The following is a 20,591-nucleotide window of genomic DNA, read 5'->3' as shown; positions in this document are numbered from 1 at the left end:
TCCTGTGCACGAATTTCGTGCACTGGGCCTCTAGTTCTATCTAATAAAAGAGTAATATGCCAATTAACCATCGCTCCACTACACCCACAAGCCATGCCCACCAGCCAATCAGGAGCGAGTATGCAAATTAACCCAACCAAGATGGCTACGGCCATGGAGCGAGCAGGAGGCTTGGGTTTCCCCGGTAATGGAGGAAGCCAAGCTTTCCGCACACCCTGGCCGGCCTAGGCCTCCACTCAAGGCTACAAAGTTTCAATTATAGAAGATAAATCAATCCCAACAAAAATGGCGGCAGCCACGGAGCTGGAGAGAGCAGGAGACTTGAGTTGCTCCTGGCGATGGAGGAAGCCAAGCTTTCTGCACACCCTGGCCAGCCTAGGCGTCCACTCAAGGCTACAAAGTTTCAATTACAGAAGATAAATAAATCCCAGAACCCAGAGCCTCTGCTTGGGTCGCAAGGGGGTGTGGCTAGCCTGCAAACCACCACAGGACCCTCACCTAGGCTGCCCCATGCCCCAAGGGAACCCCCACCCTGATCCGGACACCCTTCAGGGCACACCAGCTGGCCCCCACCTGTGTACCAGGCCTCTATCCTATCTAATAAAAGAGTAATATGCAAATTGACCATCATTCCAGCACACAAGATGGCTGCCCCCATGTGGACACAAGATGGCCACCACAAGATGGCCAGCAGGGGAGGGCAGTTGGGAGGGACCAGGCCTGCAAGGGAGGGCAGTTGTGGGCGATCAGTCCAGCAGGGGAGGGCAGTTGAGAGGGACCAGGCCTGCAAGGGAGGGCAGTTGGGGGCGATCAAGCCTGCAAGGGAGGGCAGTTAGGGGTGACCAGGCCAGCAGAGGAGGGAGGTTGGGGGCAACCGGGCCTGCAGGGAAGAGCAGTTGGGGGGGACCCAGGCCTGCAGGGGAGAGCAGTTGCGGGGGACTAGTCCTGCAGGGGAGGGCAGTTAGGGGTGACCAGACCTGCAGGGGAGGGCAGTTAGGGGCAAACAGGCTGGCAGGGGAGCAGTTAGGCATCAATCAAGCTGGCAGGGGAGTGGTTAGGGGGCAATCAGGAAGGCAGGCAGGCAAGCAGTTGGGAGCCAGCAGTCCTGCATTGTGAGAGGGATCCCAGATTGGAGAGGGTGCAGGCTGCGCTGAGGGACACACACACACGTGCATGAATTTCGTGCACCGGGCCTCTAGTATTAATATAATTACCTTGTAAGGTATTCTGTTATATAATTGCTAGAACAACTTATGTATAACACTCGTGGCCCAGTGCATGAATTCGTGCACGGCTGGAGTCCAGCTGGCATGCCCAATCTGGGCTGGACTGGCTGGCGGGAGGGGCCGTGGGCGGTTTGCGGGTCAGCCCCGCCCCCTGGTCGAACTCCCGGTGGAACTCCCAGTGGAACTCCCGGTCTAGGGAACAATTTGTATATTAGCCTTTTATTATATAGGATTCCACCTTAATAGACCCCTCAAGGTTTTATTTATTCCATTAAAAAATAAACTTTAAACAATTCTAAATTTCTCTCTTTTAACTGTGTAATTTTTAAAAATCTTTCACCCAGTGAGGTTTGCCATTTTTTTTTTCTTAAGGTTAAGTTCATTTTATTTTTAAATGTATTTTGGACATATATGCTTATTTTGGAAGGGATGATCTCCAAATGGTATATATTTCTTCTTTTAGATAATTATATCTTTAAAAGACATATGTATACCAGTGGTCGGCAAACTCATTAGTCAACAGAGCCAAATATCAACAGTACAACAATTGAAATTTCTTTTGAGAGCCAAATTTTTTAAACTTAAACTTCTTCTAATGCCACTTCTTCAAAATAGACTCGCCCAGGCCGTGGTATTTTGTGGAAGAGCCACACTCAAGGGGCCAAAGAGCCGCAGTTTGCCAACCACAGCTGTATACCAATTGTAAGCTGCTTTCATTAGGGCTGGTACTGATTTTCTCAAGCAATTCTTATTTCTCTAGCTTGGCATTTTTGGTTCAATACTAATAGCTTGTGGTTTATGAAACTTTTGTGAAATTTCCAATATTTCTAAAAGCAATTCTCAATAGTGACAAAATCAAACCTTTTAAAAGTAGAACTTCATTTTCAAGAACTTAAGAAACACTAGATTTACTGACAAGTCAGATTCCATTATTAGTTTACTTTACAAACTGGATATTTTTTTAAAATATATTTTTATTTATTTCAGAGAGGGAAGGGAGGAGAGAGAGACAGAAACCTCAATGATGAGGCAAATCATTGATTGGCTACCTCCTGCATGTCCCACACTGTGGATTGAGCCTGCAACCCAGGAATGTGCCCTGACTGGGAATCGAACCATGACCTCCTGGTTCATAGGTCAATGCTCAACCACTGAGCCACCCCAACTGGGCATAAACTGGATATTTTGAAGCGATTATTAGTAATATTCAAATCCATCTGACAGGTTTGTTGTGGTCTAAGACTCATTAGGAAAACCTGATGAGAGAACTTTTATCAGTCAGGCTCTCCTTATGACACGCAATGTCCACATAAAATAGACTAATTAAGTTATTTCATATTAAGCTTTTTAATGCCAAATACTGAATCAATAATTAAATTGCTTAAAATCTACCAAAACACATGAAAATTAAAAAAAAAAAAACACTACCAAAACTGATATTGATGTATGAGGTGAATATTAGCCTACTGCTTTAAGCACAATTCTCAACCTGAAATGCAGAGACATATAAATACCTGTCAAATATCTCAATGTTAGCATTGCACAAAACAATAAAGGACAAAATAGGTCAAATTATTCTCTAATCTTGTCATAGTTCTTTTTTAAAATATATTTTTATTGATTTCAGAGAGAGGAAGGGAGAGGGGGAGAGAGATAGAAACATCAATGATGAGAGTCATTCATCTGCTACGTCCTGCACTCCTCCATTGGGAATGGAGCCAGCAACCTGGGCATGTGCCCTGACCAGGAAATGAACTGTGACCTCCTGATTCATAAGTCAATGCTCAACCACTGAGCAATACCAGCTGGGCCATAGTCATTTCTTTTTACAGGTAAAAGTTTATTAATAAATGCAGCAAATAATCAATTTATCAAACTATCAAAAATTGGAGTTTCTCCTTTAAGTAAAAGATAGCAATAAATATAACCCAATTTCCTGATTCAGGTGTAAATACTGATACCTCATTGATAATTACAAATTAATTTGTAAATATAAGGTGGTACATCTTTAATGGGAACTGTAGGAGAGAAAAAGACTTTACATTAAATTAACTGAACCTCTTAGATTTGGAAAAACTGAGAGCATTATCAGAAACATTTATAAAATATGTATTTTTTTAAAAGCTATATGTAATCACTCTAATCAGGTATGTGGAAAGCAAGCATGTCAAATTGCAAGCAGCCCACCGACTGCGAGTTTGACATGCTTGGTGCAGAGATATGGTAGAACTTTTAGAATGACTAGCTCCTCATACAAAATAATACATAAAAATATGGTTTTGCTTCTAATTGGAAGGATTTTTTCTATAAAAGATCCATTTAATGACATTCCAAACCATGTAAAAACTATCAAAGACATTGCTCAATTAAAATGCCATTATATTCTAAAAAGTTTTAAACTTTCTGTGTAAGCAAGATGTACAAGTAAATTTGTTCAAAACGTTGCCATCGTTTTCCATGTCATGTAAAAATAATTTTTTAAAAATTAAATTTCTAGTTCAAGCTCACAATCCTAGGGTGAGAGAGTTGTGACATACTAGGAAAGTTTAATAGTTTACACGGCTGGGATAGCCTAATGTTATTCTCTAGTGTGACTGTAAAAGCTAGTATTACAGTGGGACCCTAGAAAGGGTGGGAGACTTCTAGTTCTTGTTTTTTAGGAATCATTTAATTGAACTCATTATTATAATGACTTTAACAACAGTAACGTCTTTGACACTTACCATTCATTCTCACGTTGCCCTAATAATCACGTTAATTTAAAATAAATTAACTGGTCAAAAACTAACGCACTATTTTCAATCTAAAATATCTGAATCTCAGAAAAGGATGAATCAAGAGTTTTTATAGGAGTTAAATGACAAGAATTGCATTTTGTGAAGAAAATATGAAAGGATGACTGTGTCACATAGAAATAACAGTCATATAAATACACATGTAAAATTATCATAGATTCAAAAGTAATTGAGGTGAATGTTCAAACAAAAAGCCTTTAGGAGGACTGAAAAGAAATAAGAACCAGATTTTAGACACTGGTGAAATTAGCAAAAATATTAAAAATAATTAATCTGTTTCATCTCTACAACAATTTCGTTTCCTCTTTAGAACCTTAAAATTTGGTACAAAACACTAGTACCCTGACATATTTCTTTATTTCTTCCCAAGTGCATAGATGATAATTTAAAGCTACTTCCAAAAAATGAAGATTTTGTTAATTACACAACTGTTTTAAACTAATCACAAATGTTTCAAGTCTTTCATTTCTAAAAGGTACTTACCTTCTTTAGTATTAAGCAGAAAGTTCTATTTTCAAATACAGTTTGTCTTTATAAATAAATTCATTACACATTAGAAATCTGTTTGCCACCCTAGAAAAACACTTTCCATTAAGTCCTCAGGCCCTTCTCTGGGCTTCAGTCTGACAACAGCAAATCCCAACTCAAGGGAAGGCTCCTAATGCAGAATTATTTTGCCAAATATCTTTGGCCCTAAGGTTAACTAACCCATCAGAAATTTTCAACAAATACATTTTTGTCATAAAGCCAAGAAATCCTACTGAATCTTTTTGTTCATGAAAATTTTCTGTATCTGCACAGCCCATTTATTAAGTTTTCCGAGGTAAATGTGCTGTGTAAAATTGCAAAAACCCCTCAACTATAAAAATGTACCAAACAATATAGAACATGTACACCTTGTGTGTAAAATGGTAGTAGATTTCCAGATGTATAGGACATCCCAGAAGAAACAGGTAACAGAGGTACAGGTGCCTCTGAGGAGGGAGACTAGGAGGATGGAAGACAGGGTGGGAGGGACATCTCACTGTATTCCCTTTGACAGCATTTGCTTTTTCTTCTGAGTGTTTCCTTTCCTTGTTTTTAAGGGAAGAACACACTCCTTAGAAATACATTTCCTATGGAATCTAATTTCGTCAATAGTATTCGATAATCTACTGAGTATGAACTTCCATACATAATTTCAGCAGATGATAATTTGATGAAAAGCTTTGATGAAACATTAATTGGATTTTAATTTGTCTGTATAAATGTACATAGGCATCCTCCAAACCAGCGGTCACCAACCGGTGGTCCACAGACCACTGACCACTGGTGGTCCGTGAGGTCCGAAAGGTTGGTGACCGCTGATCCAGACAACATCTATTTTTGGAATCATCTGCACACATCCAAAAAGTCCAGCATGGAAGTATATAATTTCTGGAACAAGAAACAAATAATTGATAGGGAGAAATATTAAATATTGTGGATTTTTTTCCCACCCAGAACCGCTCACCAGTGAAGGAGTACCATTTAGGGCAGCCTTGGGCAAACTACGGCCCGCGGGCCGGATCCGGCTGTTCTATCCGGTTCTCTTGCTCTCCCCTCTGCTCCTTTACTTTGAATTTATATTAGTTCACACAAACACTCCATCCATGCTTTTGTTCCAGCCCTCCGGTCCAGTTTAAGAACCCATTGTGGCCCTCGAGTCAAAGAGTTTGCCCACCCCTGGTTTAGGGTGTAAGGTTCCCAAGCAGTCAGAAAGTGACTCTCTGCAGAGAGCCCCCAGATGTGACAAAGTGCTGTTTGATTTAAAGATGGGAACCTTTCAGATGTAATGTACCTGTAGCAGGGCCCATGGTGTGGAAAAACAAAGTGAGCAACAACTTGTGGTATTAACCACTTATGTGAACTGCCATCCTGAAGTCCTACTAAAAAAACAACAAAAAAAACTACATGAGATAAAACGCATAGCCTGAAAACACAGTAAATAGTCTGGGAGGGGACTATAATTGTAAACATGTTTTCAATTTGGATAACTAATCAACTTGAAGATTATGATCATGGGTTTCATTTCTGAAACATGCTTGAACTTCAAAAATAAAATATAATGGTTTGCAAGTGATTTGTATATCCACAGATGTTACAACCACCATTTTTACTTACCCGGGTGTCTCTGAGGAAAGTTTGAACTGAACGACTTTCTACTACTTTTTATTTAAGCTAACACAAGTAAACAACACTGAATTAAACCAAAACTTAAACTACAGTTTTCAGGATTCCAGCAACCACTTAAATACACACCTAAATGCTTCTTTGTGTATCACTAATTAAAAAAAAAAAAAAAAGGCAATTCCAGTGCAGGTGAGAATGAAGAACTAGCCCAAGTGTTTGTTTCAAGATCAGGAGAGACCTGTAAAAATAACATCATGTTAAAGTTGAAGCAATACTAATCTTGCTAAGTCAATAATTGATGACTGCAAACAATTCATGTAATCTTGTGTTTTGTTCTTTTAGTATTTTAAAGTACTTCTCTTCACACTTGCCTTGTAGATACATTCTTCCCATAGGTGACCATACTAGTCCCACCCCCAAACCCAAGGGCAGATTCTTTGAAGTACAAAGGAAGAACGAAACAATGATTAAAACTACAAGCAAAATGTCTGAGGGCATTCCACCCAAAGGGCTGAAATGGAACAGGAAAAGGACTGGGTAACACTGTCCTGCCTTCAAGTCTTGTACTGTTAGGTTATACTGAAATGATTGGTGTATATCGTTTTCTATTTTTAAACAATAAAATCTTGCTTTAAAAAGCACTTTCCTTGTTCCTTTTCTTTCTCCTGCCCCAGTCTACAGGAAAACTTAAAAATTGCAATGTCATTTTCCTTTTGTCATTATTTTTAACTGTAAGATTATCTTCAAAATTTAGTTGATATGCTGTGCACACTTATTTTGTCTTATTTATGGTGTTCAGCATTTGATGGAGAGTTTACAATGTCTAAATTCTTTGCTATGCAGGTACATTTGCAAATGAAATGATGATAACGTGTGTGTTTTTTAAAAGAGAAACTGCCATATTCACCTGATTTCTGCATCCATTTTATATTTTTTTCCTTGAACAGGTTATATTTTCCCGACAATAACAAAAAGACACATTATGAACAGTTAGAAATATTTGTACTTTTGGGGTTTTTTTCCTCTTCTTTTTGAACATGGGAGTGGCAGAAGAATAATCCCTAAGAGACGGAGAGAGAGAAAGGGAGGATTGAGAGAGAGAGGGAGAGAGAGGAGAGAGAGGGGAGAGAGGGGAGGGAGGGGAGAGAGGGAGGGAGGGAGGGGGAGGGAGAGAGAGAGAGAGAGAGAGAGAGAGAGAGAGAGAGAGAGAGAGAGAGAGAGAGAGAGAGAGAGAGAGATTGATTTTGAACGAACTGCAGAAAGCTGTAAAGAACTTTACAGGAGCAAATTGAACTTGTAACATTTTAACAAATAAAAGTTACTCTCTTTGCCTCAACCAACCTCAACCTCAACCTCCATCCCCACAGAGTAAAAACAGAATACTTACAAGTTAGCATCTGTGTTTGTGAGTGTCTCTCTCTGAGTTTTCTCTTCTTTGGATTTGGATACTTTGAGCTAATTTAGAAGTGCCCGTTTGGTTGCCAACAAAATGATGCTGAAGGGTCTAAAGATGCATAAATTAGGAGCCCTACAATGGCAAAGGACGGTCATTGTACCTCTTCTCTTTATGCGCTCTTACGGTGGAACCCAAGAGCTTTTTTTTTTTTTTAACACTTAAAGACGAGTAGATGATGGAGCGAGTGAGGGGGGTAGCTGGAAAGGACGAAGCGAGCCCTGCACGCCCCCACCCCAATTTAGCACCAAATCTCCCATCCGCAATTATATGGGACTTGGCTACGAAGTCACTTTAGGAAATCAGAAGTCTGTACTGGCGAAGCTCGACGTCCTTCACTTTCAGCCTAGACGCCGGCCTCGGAGTTTCTAATTTTGGTGCTCGACGGCTGGGGTGACTGCCAGGACAGAGGCGGGAGCATGCAGAAAGCAAAGGGGGGTGATCTTGTCAAGAGACATCCAACTGCCCCCTTTACCCTTTTTGCCTCCGTTATGGGGAAGGGGGGGGCCCGAGAGAAAAAGATGCCAATGACCATTGTTTGCTCGTTTGGGCTGTTGCTCCGCCCCCCGAGTCTGTCGTAAACCTGGCGCGGGACTAAAACAAACCCCAGATCCGCAGCTCCGGGGGGTCGCGGCGCCTCCGACTCCTCCTCGCAGGCTCTGCGGCCGCGGCCGAGGTGGCGGCGACAGGCGGCCGCCGCATCCCGCCGGCGCCCGCCCCAGGACCCCCTACCTGGCGGCCCGCGAGCCATGTCGTTGAGCCCCAAGCATACGACGCCCTTCTCCGTGTCCGACATCCTGAGCCCCATCGAGGAGACCTACAAGAAGTTCAGCGGCGCCATGGACGGCGCGCCGCCCGGCCTGGGGGCGCCCCTGGGGGCCGCGGCCGCCGCCTACCGCGCGCCGCCCGGTCCCTCCTCGCAGGGTGCGGCCGTGGCGGGCATGCAGCCGCACCCCATGGCGGGGCACAACGCGGCGGCGGCGGCGGCGGCGGCGGCAGCGGCGGCGGCGGCCGCCACCTACCACATGCCGGCGGGCGTCTCGCAGTTCCCGCACGGCGCCATGGGCGGCTACTGCAACGGCGGCCTGGGCAGCATGGGCGAGCTGCCCGCCTACGCGGACGGCATGCGGGGCGGCGCGGCCGCGGGGGCCGCCGGCTGGTACGGAGCCAACCCGGACCCGCGCTACTCGTCAAGTGAGCGGGGCCAGGAGCGCGGGACTGAGGAAGGGCGGACGGCGTGGGCTCTTCCCGCCACGGCGCGGGGCGCGTGGATGCCGGTTTCCGGGCGCGCGTGGGGCCGCGGGTTCTGGGCTCTGGCCCGGGGCGCGCGGGACGTCCCGGGACACGGCGGGGGGCGGGCGTGGGGTGTGAAGCAGGCCTCGCGCTCACCCGGCTTCCCCTTCCGGGCCCCTCCCCAGTTTCCAGGTTCATGGGTCCGTCGGCGGGCGTGAACGTGGCCGGCGTGGGGCCGCTGACGGGCATCGCGGACGCGGCGAAGTCGCTGGCGCCCTTGCACGCGGCGGCGGCGGCACCGCGGAGGAAGCGCCGCGTGCTCTTCTCGCAGGCGCAGGTCTACGAGCTGGAGCGGCGCTTCAAGCAGCAGAAGTACCTGTCGGCGCCGGAGCGCGAGCACCTGGCCAGCATGATCCACCTGACGCCCACGCAGGTCAAGATCTGGTTCCAGAACCACCGCTACAAGATGAAGCGCCAGGCCAAGGACAAGGCGGCGCAGCAGCTGCAGCAGGACGGCGGCCTGGCCCCGCCGCCGCCGCCGTCCCCGCGCCGCGTGGCCGTGCCCGTGCTGGTCAAGGACGGCAAGCCGTGCCAGAACGGAGCGGGCACGCCGACGCCCGGCCAGGCCGGCCCGCAGCCGCCCGCCCCGACGCCCGCGCCCGAACTGGAGGAGCTGTCGCCTAGCCCGCCCGCGCTGCACGGCCCGGGGGGCGGCCTGGCGGCCCTGGACGCGGGCGCGGGGGACTACGGTGGCGGCGGCGTGCTCGGTGCCAACCTGCTCTATGGCAGGACGTGGTGACCGCGCGGGTGCCCTGGTCGGGTCCTGCCCGAGGCCTGAAGGGTTTGCAAAACATTGCGAGAATGGATGGAGGAAACGTACGCAGGCTGACTTCTGTGTGTGCGGCTATCGAAACGAACACACGGGTCACAGAGAGGGGCAGTCTCGGAACCTCTTTGCTGCGGGCGGGAGACAGCAGCAGCCCCAGGACCAAATGTAAGGAGGCTCTGAGGTGGTGGTTTCCTCCTTCCAGAAGTTCCAAATTGTGCGAAAAGCTGGCTGAGTCCACATCCACCACATTCCTAGCCAAAGCTCTCTGAGTTTTAAGTGTTGGAAACTTTGTTGGTGTTTGTAGTTCTAAAAATCAACCCAGCTTTAACAATGAATCTTTTTGAAAGTGGAATTTATCTTGGGAGATTAATTTTCAAAGATCCCCCCCTTAAGTGCAATTTCATTAATGTTTGAAAGTAAATTGGTGGATCATGCACATAGAAACATTATTGCAGAGGAATTGTTAAATGGAATGAAAATAATCAAAATACTGCTTATATGGATTGATAGAGCTTTTTAAACTCAATGCTGATTTTAAAATGTTTTGATCATTATTTGACAAATGAGTGCATATTACCCTAAGACAGGACCCCCTTCCCACTCCCAACCATGCAGTTCGTCATGGAGGGTTGTAAACTATTTTTTATATGGAATCTGGTCTCCCCAAATCAACTGATAAAATAAATACACCCATTCTTCTGTAGACATATTACTCTTTCTAATATATTTGCTTGTCTGATTTTGAATACCTTGATTAAATGCTAGAAGAAGCAAACAAAATTGCTAAAATTGACATCAATTAATCTATATTTCAAAGCATGCCAAGAAGAAGGAAGAGAATAAGGTAATTTATTGAATTGTAGCCAGGATGTAAAGAATAAGTAACTAAAATTTTTATAATTTTTCCATCATATTAAAACTTAACGGGTTGCACACCGATTTTGTTGGTGTTTTATTATACAAATGTATTTACTCTTTAATATGCCAATTTATATTTCCTATGTTCAATGGATATTTAAATATAACAAAAGAAACTTAAGTGCTTTCTTGTGAAAGTCAAGTGGTCATTTCTTTTTCACTAAATTATATAGGCTTTGTTTTTTTATAATAGTTGTCATGATGTTACAACACATCTCAATTAACATACAATTGAAATAACTGGTGTTGGAGTAAAAATACTAAAAGAAAGCTAAAAAAACCATGAACTTACAACATTAATGAAAATTAAAAGACATGGATAAAGCATGGTTTATAAATGGTCAAAATAGTTACCAGGGAACCCAAACCTCTTCTACATGCGAAGAACTACAGTGTGAGGTTGAAACGTTTTGTTTCACTTCATTTTGTTTTTGTTTTTTTCTGAATGTGCAAAGTGAATCCTTAGGGAGGTGTTTTAGCAGTTAAACGTGCACTTTTTCTAAACTATATTTTGTATAGTAAATAACAATAAACTCCAGACACTTTCACAGGTGAAAAAAAAAAATTAAAGCAGCAAGGGAACCAGCCTTTATCGAGGGGCTGTGAATGCATTTTTGGAAAATGAGAACTAATTTTAAAACATTTTACATAAAAACGAATAATTTAAACAAAAAATAGTATGAAATGGTGCAATGTGCCTACAAAAAATTGTTTTTTTTAATATACATTTTATTGATTTTTTACAGAGAGGAAGGGAGAGGGATAGTTAGAAACATCGATCAGCTGCCTCCTGCACACTCCCCACTGGGTATGTGCCTGCAACCAAGGTGTACATACCCTTGACGGGAATCGAACCTGGGACCCTTTAGCCTGCAAGCCGACGCTCTATCCACTGAGCCAAATCGGTTAGGGCCAAAAAATTGGGTTTTTGCATGTTGATGGAATTGCCTTTCAAAATGTTAACCAAGGAAACATAACTATTTCTGATGTGCTTTGATTCCCTCATAGTGCCAGAATTCAAAAGATTTACTTCATTTACGTCCTTTGATATATGTATATGTTTAAATGTATAGAAACAGCCCCAAATGCAACAGAAACAATAGCTTATGGACTAAGGGCTCCTAGTAACAACATTAGAAAAATAAATCTTCATGGACAGTTTTTTCCTTTATAATTTATTTCCAGAACAAAGAATCCCTTAGACCCGTGGTCGGCAAACTGCGGCTCGCGAGCCACATGCAGCTCTTTGGCCCCTTGAGTGTGGCTCTTCCACAAAATACCACGGCCTGGACGACTCTATTTTGAAGAAGTGGCGTTAGAAGAAGTTTAAAAAATTTGGCTCTCAAAAGAAATTTCAATCGTTGTACTGTTGATATTTGGCTCTGTTGACTAATGAGTTTGCCGACCACTGCCTTAGTCTAAGTGAATTCTGTATCAAAAGATCATTAAGAATAAACAGCCTCTTTATACAATATTTTCTGAAAGTGTATTTGGTACAGGCATATCTTTTCCTTTCAGCATTCTGTTAAGTAGTAAAGGAGCCAAGCCACAGTAATTGCTGCAGAGGGCTTCACATTCTACACCCAGAAACTACTGAGTTTATGTGTGTGTGCACATCCTGAAATAAGGATAAGGCTTGATTCTTGAAACATGAAAATTAAAAGGCATGTTTACTCTAGAACTCCACATTCTGATTAATGCAAAACAAGAACTTTTTTTCCTTTTGCAATTAGTGCTTTGCAGATCTTTTGTAAAAACACGAACAGCCAGACTAGGTGAAACTCATTAACTGGAGAGGAGGATAAGTGTCTTCAGGACCAAGAGGGAGGCCATCTGAGTGGAACAAAGCCCCCCTTGAAGTTTAGCAGAGGCCACAGCCAAACTCGATTTCAGAAATGCTAACTGCACATGGGACATTTTCCTAACTGTTTTGGGGATTTTACAACAATCTAACTTATCTTTTCTAATTGAGACACAGGAATCAAAACTCAGAATCAAATTGCAGGAGGAACAACAGCAGGGATTGCAGGTACTTCTCAATAATCTGTGTTGGGATGTAAATTGAAATGTTATATGTGTGAGAGTGTGTGCAGTAAACAGGAAGGGTGTTTTGTATATGGAAGGGTGGGGGTGTAACCCAGTTGTCTTCTATTTAAGGCTTTGCTTAGAACAACTAGTCAATCAGACTTTTATCAACTGATGTGTTCAAACTCATTCTGCTAGCGACTGTTTACTTTCAGTTTAAAGCAAATCAGAGACTCAATCCTGCTCACTAAGGGCAAGCAGCTTCCAAACACTTGCTTTGTTAGCTTCGTTGAATACTGATGATTTAGAAAGATGTTTAGAATAAATTTGGGGACCACAGTCACACAAAAAAACCACAGAAAGATTGCATTTTTAGATATTAATTTGTGCATAAGATAATTTTTGGTGGCAATATAAACTTCAGATACAGTTCAAAGTGAGAATGATACTGCCAACTGTTTAACACAATACTAACGTGTGGATAAAACCCTGCATCTAAATTATTTTCACTTCGGTTTTTAAAAATACTGCCACTTGCTATGCTCAAACCCAATGAGACAGAAATCTAGGATAGATTTTATTAAGAAAATAAATAGCGCCCTGATTGGTTTGGCTCAGTGGATAGAGCATCGGCCTGCGGACTGAGAGGTCCCAGGTCCGGGGCATGTGCCTTGGTTGCAGGCATATCCCCAGTAGGAGGTGTGCAGGAGGCAGCTGGTCGATGTTTCTCTCTCATCGATGTTTCTAATTCTCTGTCCCTTACTCTATGTAAAAAATCAATAAAATATATTTAAAAAGAAAATAAGAAAATAAATAGCTTTTTACTGCTAGTGAGAACTGATGAGAAGACGCAAAAGACTATACTCAGATGGGGAACTGCATCTCCCTCCGGTCAGGACCTGGCTCTCTCCAGTACGTAGAGATAACTGTGGTTTCAAGATCACTTTGATTTCATTATTTTTAAGTTAGGAGGTAATGGAAGCTTATGGGAGAGGTTTTTGGATTTCGTTTGTTTTTCACTTACGTTTACCTGCAATTGAGTGAAATGCGATTTTGTTTTCAATTCCATGTAACCTAGTTTCAGCAATTGTTTGGGTGAGTTCTCTAATACAAGTTTAACCACTAATTTGCTTACCTCTAAGTTGTGCAAACTATTTTGCAGAAGTGAATAGCTATATTCCCATTTCACACAAAAATCAAAGCGTGTTCTCTCTTGGCCTTATTTAATATGGTATCAGGGAAACAAGCAGCACTAGCTAAGCATTCAATTTAACCCTGAGCGGAGGGAAAATTAATCAAGAATGGGCTGCTTGTTATTTTATTAGTTTATTGACTTTTTTCCTGATTAGAATTAGTAGAGCAGTCAAACGCCAGGAGTAGTCTGGCGGGACCTCCGCTCCACGACCTTCTCTGGAGTGGGCAGGAAAGAAGCGTCCGACAAGCGCGATGGAGCCAGGCAGCCGCTCTGCCGGTGGGGAATAAGGAATCTTAGTGAATTCTCCGGAGAATGCACACACTTCGATTTTTAAGCATAGCTAAATTCGGTTATGTTCAGACTAAGAACTTAAAACAGCAGCCTCGGAAGGGAGGACAATCTCCGCTCTTCCCTTTCAGGTTCGGTGCATTCGTGCAGGGAGCTGAGATGAAACTGGTTAGATTGAGAAACTGCGACACTGAGTCCCAGAAGCCATGAGGTGATGCTGCAATGTCCTGCTTGGGCCAGGTGGCGGCCGGGACACACGACCACCCCAAGGGTCAGAGATCTGAGCTTTTCTGCGCCCACCCTGCTCCACGCCGGGCTCCAGGGGCTGCGACCGGACGCTGGACGGGCGGGTCCGCTGAGTGAGGAATCGGAGCCAGGGCGTAGGGCACGCGCCCCACGTGCGCCGAGTCCGTGGTCTTCCCAGCCCGGCCAGGAGGGTGACTGGGTTTAGAGGTGCTTCTAAAGAGCTGCACCTCTGTCCCCGTCGCACCAGGCTCACTGCTCCCCGGCGCCACCACCATCCCGCTGCGAAGTCGCCGTGTCCTGATGGCGGTGCCCCCCCACCTCCAACGCATCCAACCGAAAAACGCGCACTTGGGACCTCCAGCCACACTCCCAGCGTGCTGCCACCCAACCCCCACCTTGTCCCGCGTCATCGAACTAAAGTTAACCTACCGGTCATTACACCCAATTTGCCTTTGTTACGCTAAATGGCAATTTAATAGTCATTTGTAGATGGCTTTGTACTTTAATGTGCATTACCTCATTTGATCTTGACGTAAAGGGAGGACCACTGCTCAGTAAGGGCCCTTAGCGCCACAATAAAGTCAGGCCCTTTCCAGGTTCTAAGGTCTTCAAGAATCTTTAAAGACTCTCAAAAACTTTGCCCTACTTAAAGGTAATATAATGGAGTACAGTTAATTATTTAAAATTGGTCTGTTAACTTTATTTACATCTGAATGTGGAGAATGTTTATGGCTTTAAACATTGCATTTAAAGTTCTCAAAAACTTTCTCTTATTGAAATAACAGGACATTTTCTGAAACACTCAAAGATGGGGACAAGTTGGGAAGAGATGGAGGTAGAATAAGGAGAGAAGGAAGCCAGGGTGAAGGAATGGGGGAGGCTGAAAGTGAGGGTTCAGCTATTACCAGATGTCCTTCAGGGCACTCAACCTGTTAGAGGGAATCCAGCCTCGACTTTTCCATCAGGCTTTTTGCTTTAGGCATCTTCAAAAGGACACTATACATATTAATTTTAAAATTTAATTTGTTTTGAATAGTTACATATAATTGTGGAAAAGCCAAGTCAAAACGGAATTATTTTACAGACACACATGATAGCTTGAAACAATGCTAAACTAAGCCAAAACTGAAGGTCGGAGAAAATACAGGTTCTGTATAAGTGTGTGAGCTTTGGGTACCTATAAAGCTATACACAGTAAGACATTTACATAAGCTCCTTTGGAATATGCCATGCTTGATTTAAGTGGCTATATGTTTTTAATATTTGGAAGAGAAATTTAATGGAAGGCATTACTATCATTTTAATGTATTGTGAAGGAAATACATAATGGTTGTGTTAATTCCCAGTTGAGAAACTTTGTCTCAACAGTAAAGGACCCTGCTCTATTCACCCATCACCAGCAATGAACCCAATAACTTCAAAATACCTTATTTAAGATTAAGGTGAGATTTTTAACACAGAGAATAAGATTAACAAGTGTGCTTTAGTTGAATATTAAAGCAAAAATATCCTAAGTCAGCAGGTCAAAGAGAAATCTTATTTTACAACCTTAGGCTAGAATGGAAAGAAGAAAACAAAGAAGCAAGAATCTTTATAATGTATCTGAATTTGTTTTGGTGATCAAATTAAAACATATGGAAGTGTTGTATGTAAACTCCAAGCATTAATTTAAGGAATTATAGTGTGCTTGGTAGCAAGGAAAAAAATGAGTACAAATTGGAATCTATTATGAAGTAACGCCAAAAAAATATGCTAAGGAGCATACACTATTTACCTATAAATTAAACTTTTCACTTTCCAACTTTTCTTATAAAAATTTTTTAAAGGCCTTAAAATTGATACAGGAGTCTACATGAAATTTGTAAAATGTAAATAATTTATTCTCACAAAGATTTTATAGTTAGCAAAATCAGAAGCTGACAGACATACTAACATATGCGTTGGTTGGGTGGTCTTGCTGAGCATATCATCTCAACATCTAATTGTAGAAATTAACTGTTTTCTGAAAAACTGGTTTTAGAAAAACCAACATGCTTGGCCAAGATTTTTGAAGTTGAAATACTATAAAAGAATAAGAACACAAGAAACCAGAATTTTAAAATTTTTTGTTTGTTTTTACTAAAGTCCAGAAATTTCTGTAAGACAAGTACATTAATGAAATGTTTCCAAAGAAATACTGAACAATATATACTCTAGTTGGCTGAGGGTTCCAGCTCAAGAGTTCATACCTAATTCTTGTGCATTAAAAAATCAGCATGGATCTTAGATGATCTAGAATACACTGTGTTTTGAAATCCACAGCTGGTTTATTTTTAACCATAATGAAAAACCAGTATTCCTATTCCATCAAAATGCTTTACAAGCAATAAATTCAGATCCACTGTATTATGCAACATACATCTTTGGAAAGCAACATAAAACAGTGAGATCAGATCAGTAGAAATATACAGTTAAAAGAAATACACAAAGTACTGCAGTTTTCTTAAAAACTACTACTTGAGAAAGAAATCTTTCCACAAATAGCATAAAATTGTAGAATGATGAAAGGATTTGGGAAAGCTTTACAAAAGCCTAATTCCAATTGTATCTTCCTGAGGGTGGTGGCAAAGGGTACTTCCTTCCTTCTCTGGGATATCCCTGAAAATAAGCAAAAGAAAGAGTTTATTTTCTAGGATTAACACCCCTGCAAAAAAATTAATTTTTCCGCTATATGGAAAAATATACCATAAAGAAGGTAAATATGTCTTAAAGGTATATCACATAGAAGGTCTTCATTTATACCAAGCTTGTTGCAAAGTGGGACATTAGTAATAGCACAAATGCTATTACTGACAACTAACCAAACAAGCCTTATCAAGCAATTTAAAGATTCCTTACAATCTACACAAATGAACTATACAGAGTTAAGTGTTTGTGTAAAACCCTTGAAGTTCTCAATCTTCCCTACCACCCCCAACAGGCCATATTGTGGTCACGTCGTAGATGTAAGCTTCATCTTTAGATACATTTACACTAAAGTCAATTTGCTTAACCAAGATAAGAAGTCAGTTAAGGCCTAAAAACCTATGAATTTTAGGGTGGTTTTGATTTTTTTAAGCTATAAATAGTAGAGCATTAAGTAACACATTAGGTTATTACATAATCAATTACTAGGGACATTCCTAATAGCTCCTAGGTATGCTTGCAAATAATATTTCTGTAGACCCTTGAAAGACACACTGTAGGCTAAGGCCTTGTAGTCATATAAATTTCACTATAATTTAATAGTACTTCAAAAATTGTTTTTAAATAAAAATCAGTGAGAAAGACACTGAGAAAAAGGAGGTACTAAAAGAATTATAAATTTACCAAGTGGTTTTGATCTCCTGTCAGGGGTAGGGAACGTCCGGCCCGAGGACCACATAGGGCTTGCAGAATCATTTGGTCTGGCCCTGCCCAGGCATTAGGGGTGAGTTAATTAAATGTTTGACCAAATATAGCAGGCTAATTTTTAAGTTGATAATTTTGTATGGCCCGAGAATGATGTTATAAATATCCAAATGCCCTTGGCAGAAAAATGGTTCCCCACCCCTAAGTGAATAAGAATTTCACCTCCTGTAATAGCAGAGAGCTCCTTAAAGGAAGATCTCCTCCTCCAAAGGAGGCAGGAAAGAAATGAACTGGGTTCAGAAGTTCCCAGCTTTGCTGCCAAACTGCAAGTGTTTTAGGGTTTCAAGTTTCTGACTGGGAAAATTAGGTGACTGGACTAGACATTCTCTAAGATGTCTTCTACTTATAAGTATGTTCTTATTTCAATAAATATTCATTATTTAGATTACCTATTCTCAATCTATGATATGGTATTTAGAGGTTTTTCAAAGTAAAATTCTACAAACTGAGTCTCTAATAAGCTAACAAAATTCTCTCAAAAGACAATTAAGATGATTGTTTTCTTGTAAAGTGAACAGACACACTAAGAAACAGTGTAAAAAAGACTTCTCTTAGCTATCAGAATAAGGGGACACATAGTAAGACCTTGAGTTATAAAATTAATATTCGAAGCATTGCAAAAAGCCTGTAGGCAACATCAGGTAAGCAATTTGAAATCACTTCGCATCACCACAGGTACCAAACTCCACAAACAGCACACACTCTAAGACACAACACTCTGATCCTGTTCTCTGGCAAGAATTCGATGACAAAAAAAAAAAGACAGAGCATGTAAATACTGGACAGTGTATCAAATGGCTGGTGGACAAACAGAATGGAGTAAATAAGACTTCAGTCTTAAATGTTGCAAAAACTGGATGCTACAGAGAAAAGGAAATGAAGCTTACATCTACTAAACATATCTAGGAATTATTACACTCATTCAACGTATAGCTGTTTACATTTGGTAGACAAATATGTGGAACATTTTTTTATGAAGGAGAGATTTTTTCCATGAGGAGAGATAACAGATACATCAAGACATAAGACTTCTAAGATAAATATACAGTTGAAAAGATAGATTCCTGCTTTCATTTTCTAGGAAATTATCATCTATTATGAGAGACTTAATTTGTAGTAAAACAAAAAGCAATATCCTTAAAGGATAAACAAGGTTTCTGGTAACGGACCACATCTGTGCTAAAGGTCACTGATTGCTATGATTAAAAGAGTTTTTGCTCTGGAAATTGTTCAGCATATTCAAGGTATAATTTACTTAGGCAGATATATGCCTTATATACATTTTTAATGAGGGACCCAAGTTCAGCTAAGCTAATCTATCAGTATCTTATCCAGAAATGTTTTTAAAGAAAATATCGAGTCCTGAGAGGCATGGCTAAGTACACAGTATGTTTTTCATCCCACAGCCCACACCATATCACCTGTCTCCCTCCACGATCATCGCGTCTGGGTGGATACCCGCCAGGCCCGGCTAGCATCTGGTACTGGTTTGGCTGAAAGCCTGCATTTTGGGTCTGGAGCATCCGGTTCCATGGCAGTAGAGGTTCGGCCCCAACACCCCTGTGGAAAAGCATCATGTGTGCATTACAAGTCAAGCATGTTATACAGCCAAAAGCCTAAAATTGGCAGGTATCATTTTTGCAATTACAAGTCAAGCATGTATCATTTTTGCAATCCAATTTTGCTGCATTTGTCGTATGGGATATATGGTATCAAAGTGGCCTCTGTATTCCACATATCCAGTGTAGTCTAATGTTTCATAAAGTATCAGCATTTATTAAAGAGTGTTTAAAACTTAAGTGATTCAGAAAGACCTGGCTTAAAAAAAAATGTTTTATTCATTTACAATTGTGAAATTTCCTTTTTAGTCATGTAAAGATTTGGACCAAGATCTCTAAGTTGGCTACATTTAAGATGCTATCCAAAGAGTAAACATGTACAAGATAGAGAATGAGGCTTTATTTTTAAAAATGTCCAGACTCATTCTTGGAGTCCATTCTTTCTAGTTAATTGCAGGTTGCAAATGAATTCTTACTGCTGAGTATTTTGAATCCAGGGTAGGGGACTTGGCTGTTTTTTCCCATCCATTATTCTGCTCAATATGTCAGAAGGTCTGATCGGGAGGAAACCTTTTCAAGTTCTATTGATGCAGCTCTCAATTGACCACGGTGACCTAGCAACATGAGCACTAATTGGCATGCGCTGACTGGCATTTGGTGTACAGTTTACATGGGAACACAGATTCAACAGCTATTATAACCCAGTTTGCCGGCCCAGATTACTAGTCAAAAGAAATGTTTTAATTGTCTTCAAGTGCCTATTTTAACTTTGCAGATACAAAGCAACAGGTATGATGTATGAAATCATAATTTAAATTAATACACAATGTAGCAAAGACATCTTTCCAAAGGCAATCACCATTTAAAACAAAACTTTCGCCTTGAGACATTTTCCTCAACTTCCACTTTACAGAACAGTCACTACAAAAAATAAACAAAGGCAGAACTCTCCAGTATATTTTAACATTAGAAGCTTTGGGACCATTAGAGATGTTAGGAGGAATTACAATAAACTTTAAACTTGCTAAATCACTGGCAACCTGGAATAAGCTTATAACTGTATTAGCACATTAATTTTACCTCCTGGGTCTTAGGGAAAAAAGCCCAAAGTTGGGCTCATTGGATAATGCATTCTTCTCACAGCTATTCAAGCCTAAATCAATCCTTTCTACCCTCCAATCTCCTCCCTTCACTTGGACTTGCCTTATTTTTTTTCAACACCAAAGATGATTATTTTTGTTTGA

General features: G+C 41.5%; 2 protein-coding genes across 2 annotated transcripts in view; one reads left to right on the top strand and one right to left on the bottom strand.

Annotated features, from left to right (window-relative positions):
* Positions 1-8,374: 8,374 nt before the first annotated feature.
* NKX2-4 (NK2 homeobox 4) lies at positions 8,375-9,657 on the top strand (the record flags this gene model as incomplete). The annotated part of the gene is made up of 2 exons (XM_080685022.1): positions 8,375-8,819; positions 9,044-9,657. 2 exons carry the CDS (start codon positions 8,375-8,377, stop codon positions 9,655-9,657), a joined length of 1,059 nt encoding a protein of 352 aa, XP_080541148.1.
* A 5,703-nt stretch (positions 9,658-15,360) lies between these two features.
* Positions 15,361-20,591, bottom strand: part of XRN2 (5'-3' exoribonuclease 2) — a 92,684-nt gene continuing 87,453 nt past the window's right edge. Inside the window, exons 29-30 of the mRNA XM_080685575.1 lie at positions 19,210-19,348; positions 15,361-16,996 (exon numbers count right to left, since the gene is read on the bottom strand). Of these exons, the coding sequence (XP_080541701.1) occupies positions 16,931-16,996; positions 19,210-19,348 (205 nt within the window). The 3' untranslated portion in view covers positions 15,361-16,930. The remainder of the gene's footprint in view (positions 16,997-19,209; positions 19,349-20,591) is intronic.

This window comes from Plecotus auritus, assembly GCF_963455305.1.
Source record: "Plecotus auritus genome assembly, chromosome: 8".
In the NCBI taxonomy this organism is placed as follows: domain Eukaryota; kingdom Metazoa; phylum Chordata; class Mammalia; order Chiroptera; family Vespertilionidae; genus Plecotus; species Plecotus auritus.
Note: the sequence above shows the minus strand (reverse complement) of the source record. Positions and strands in the feature narration are given on the sequence as shown.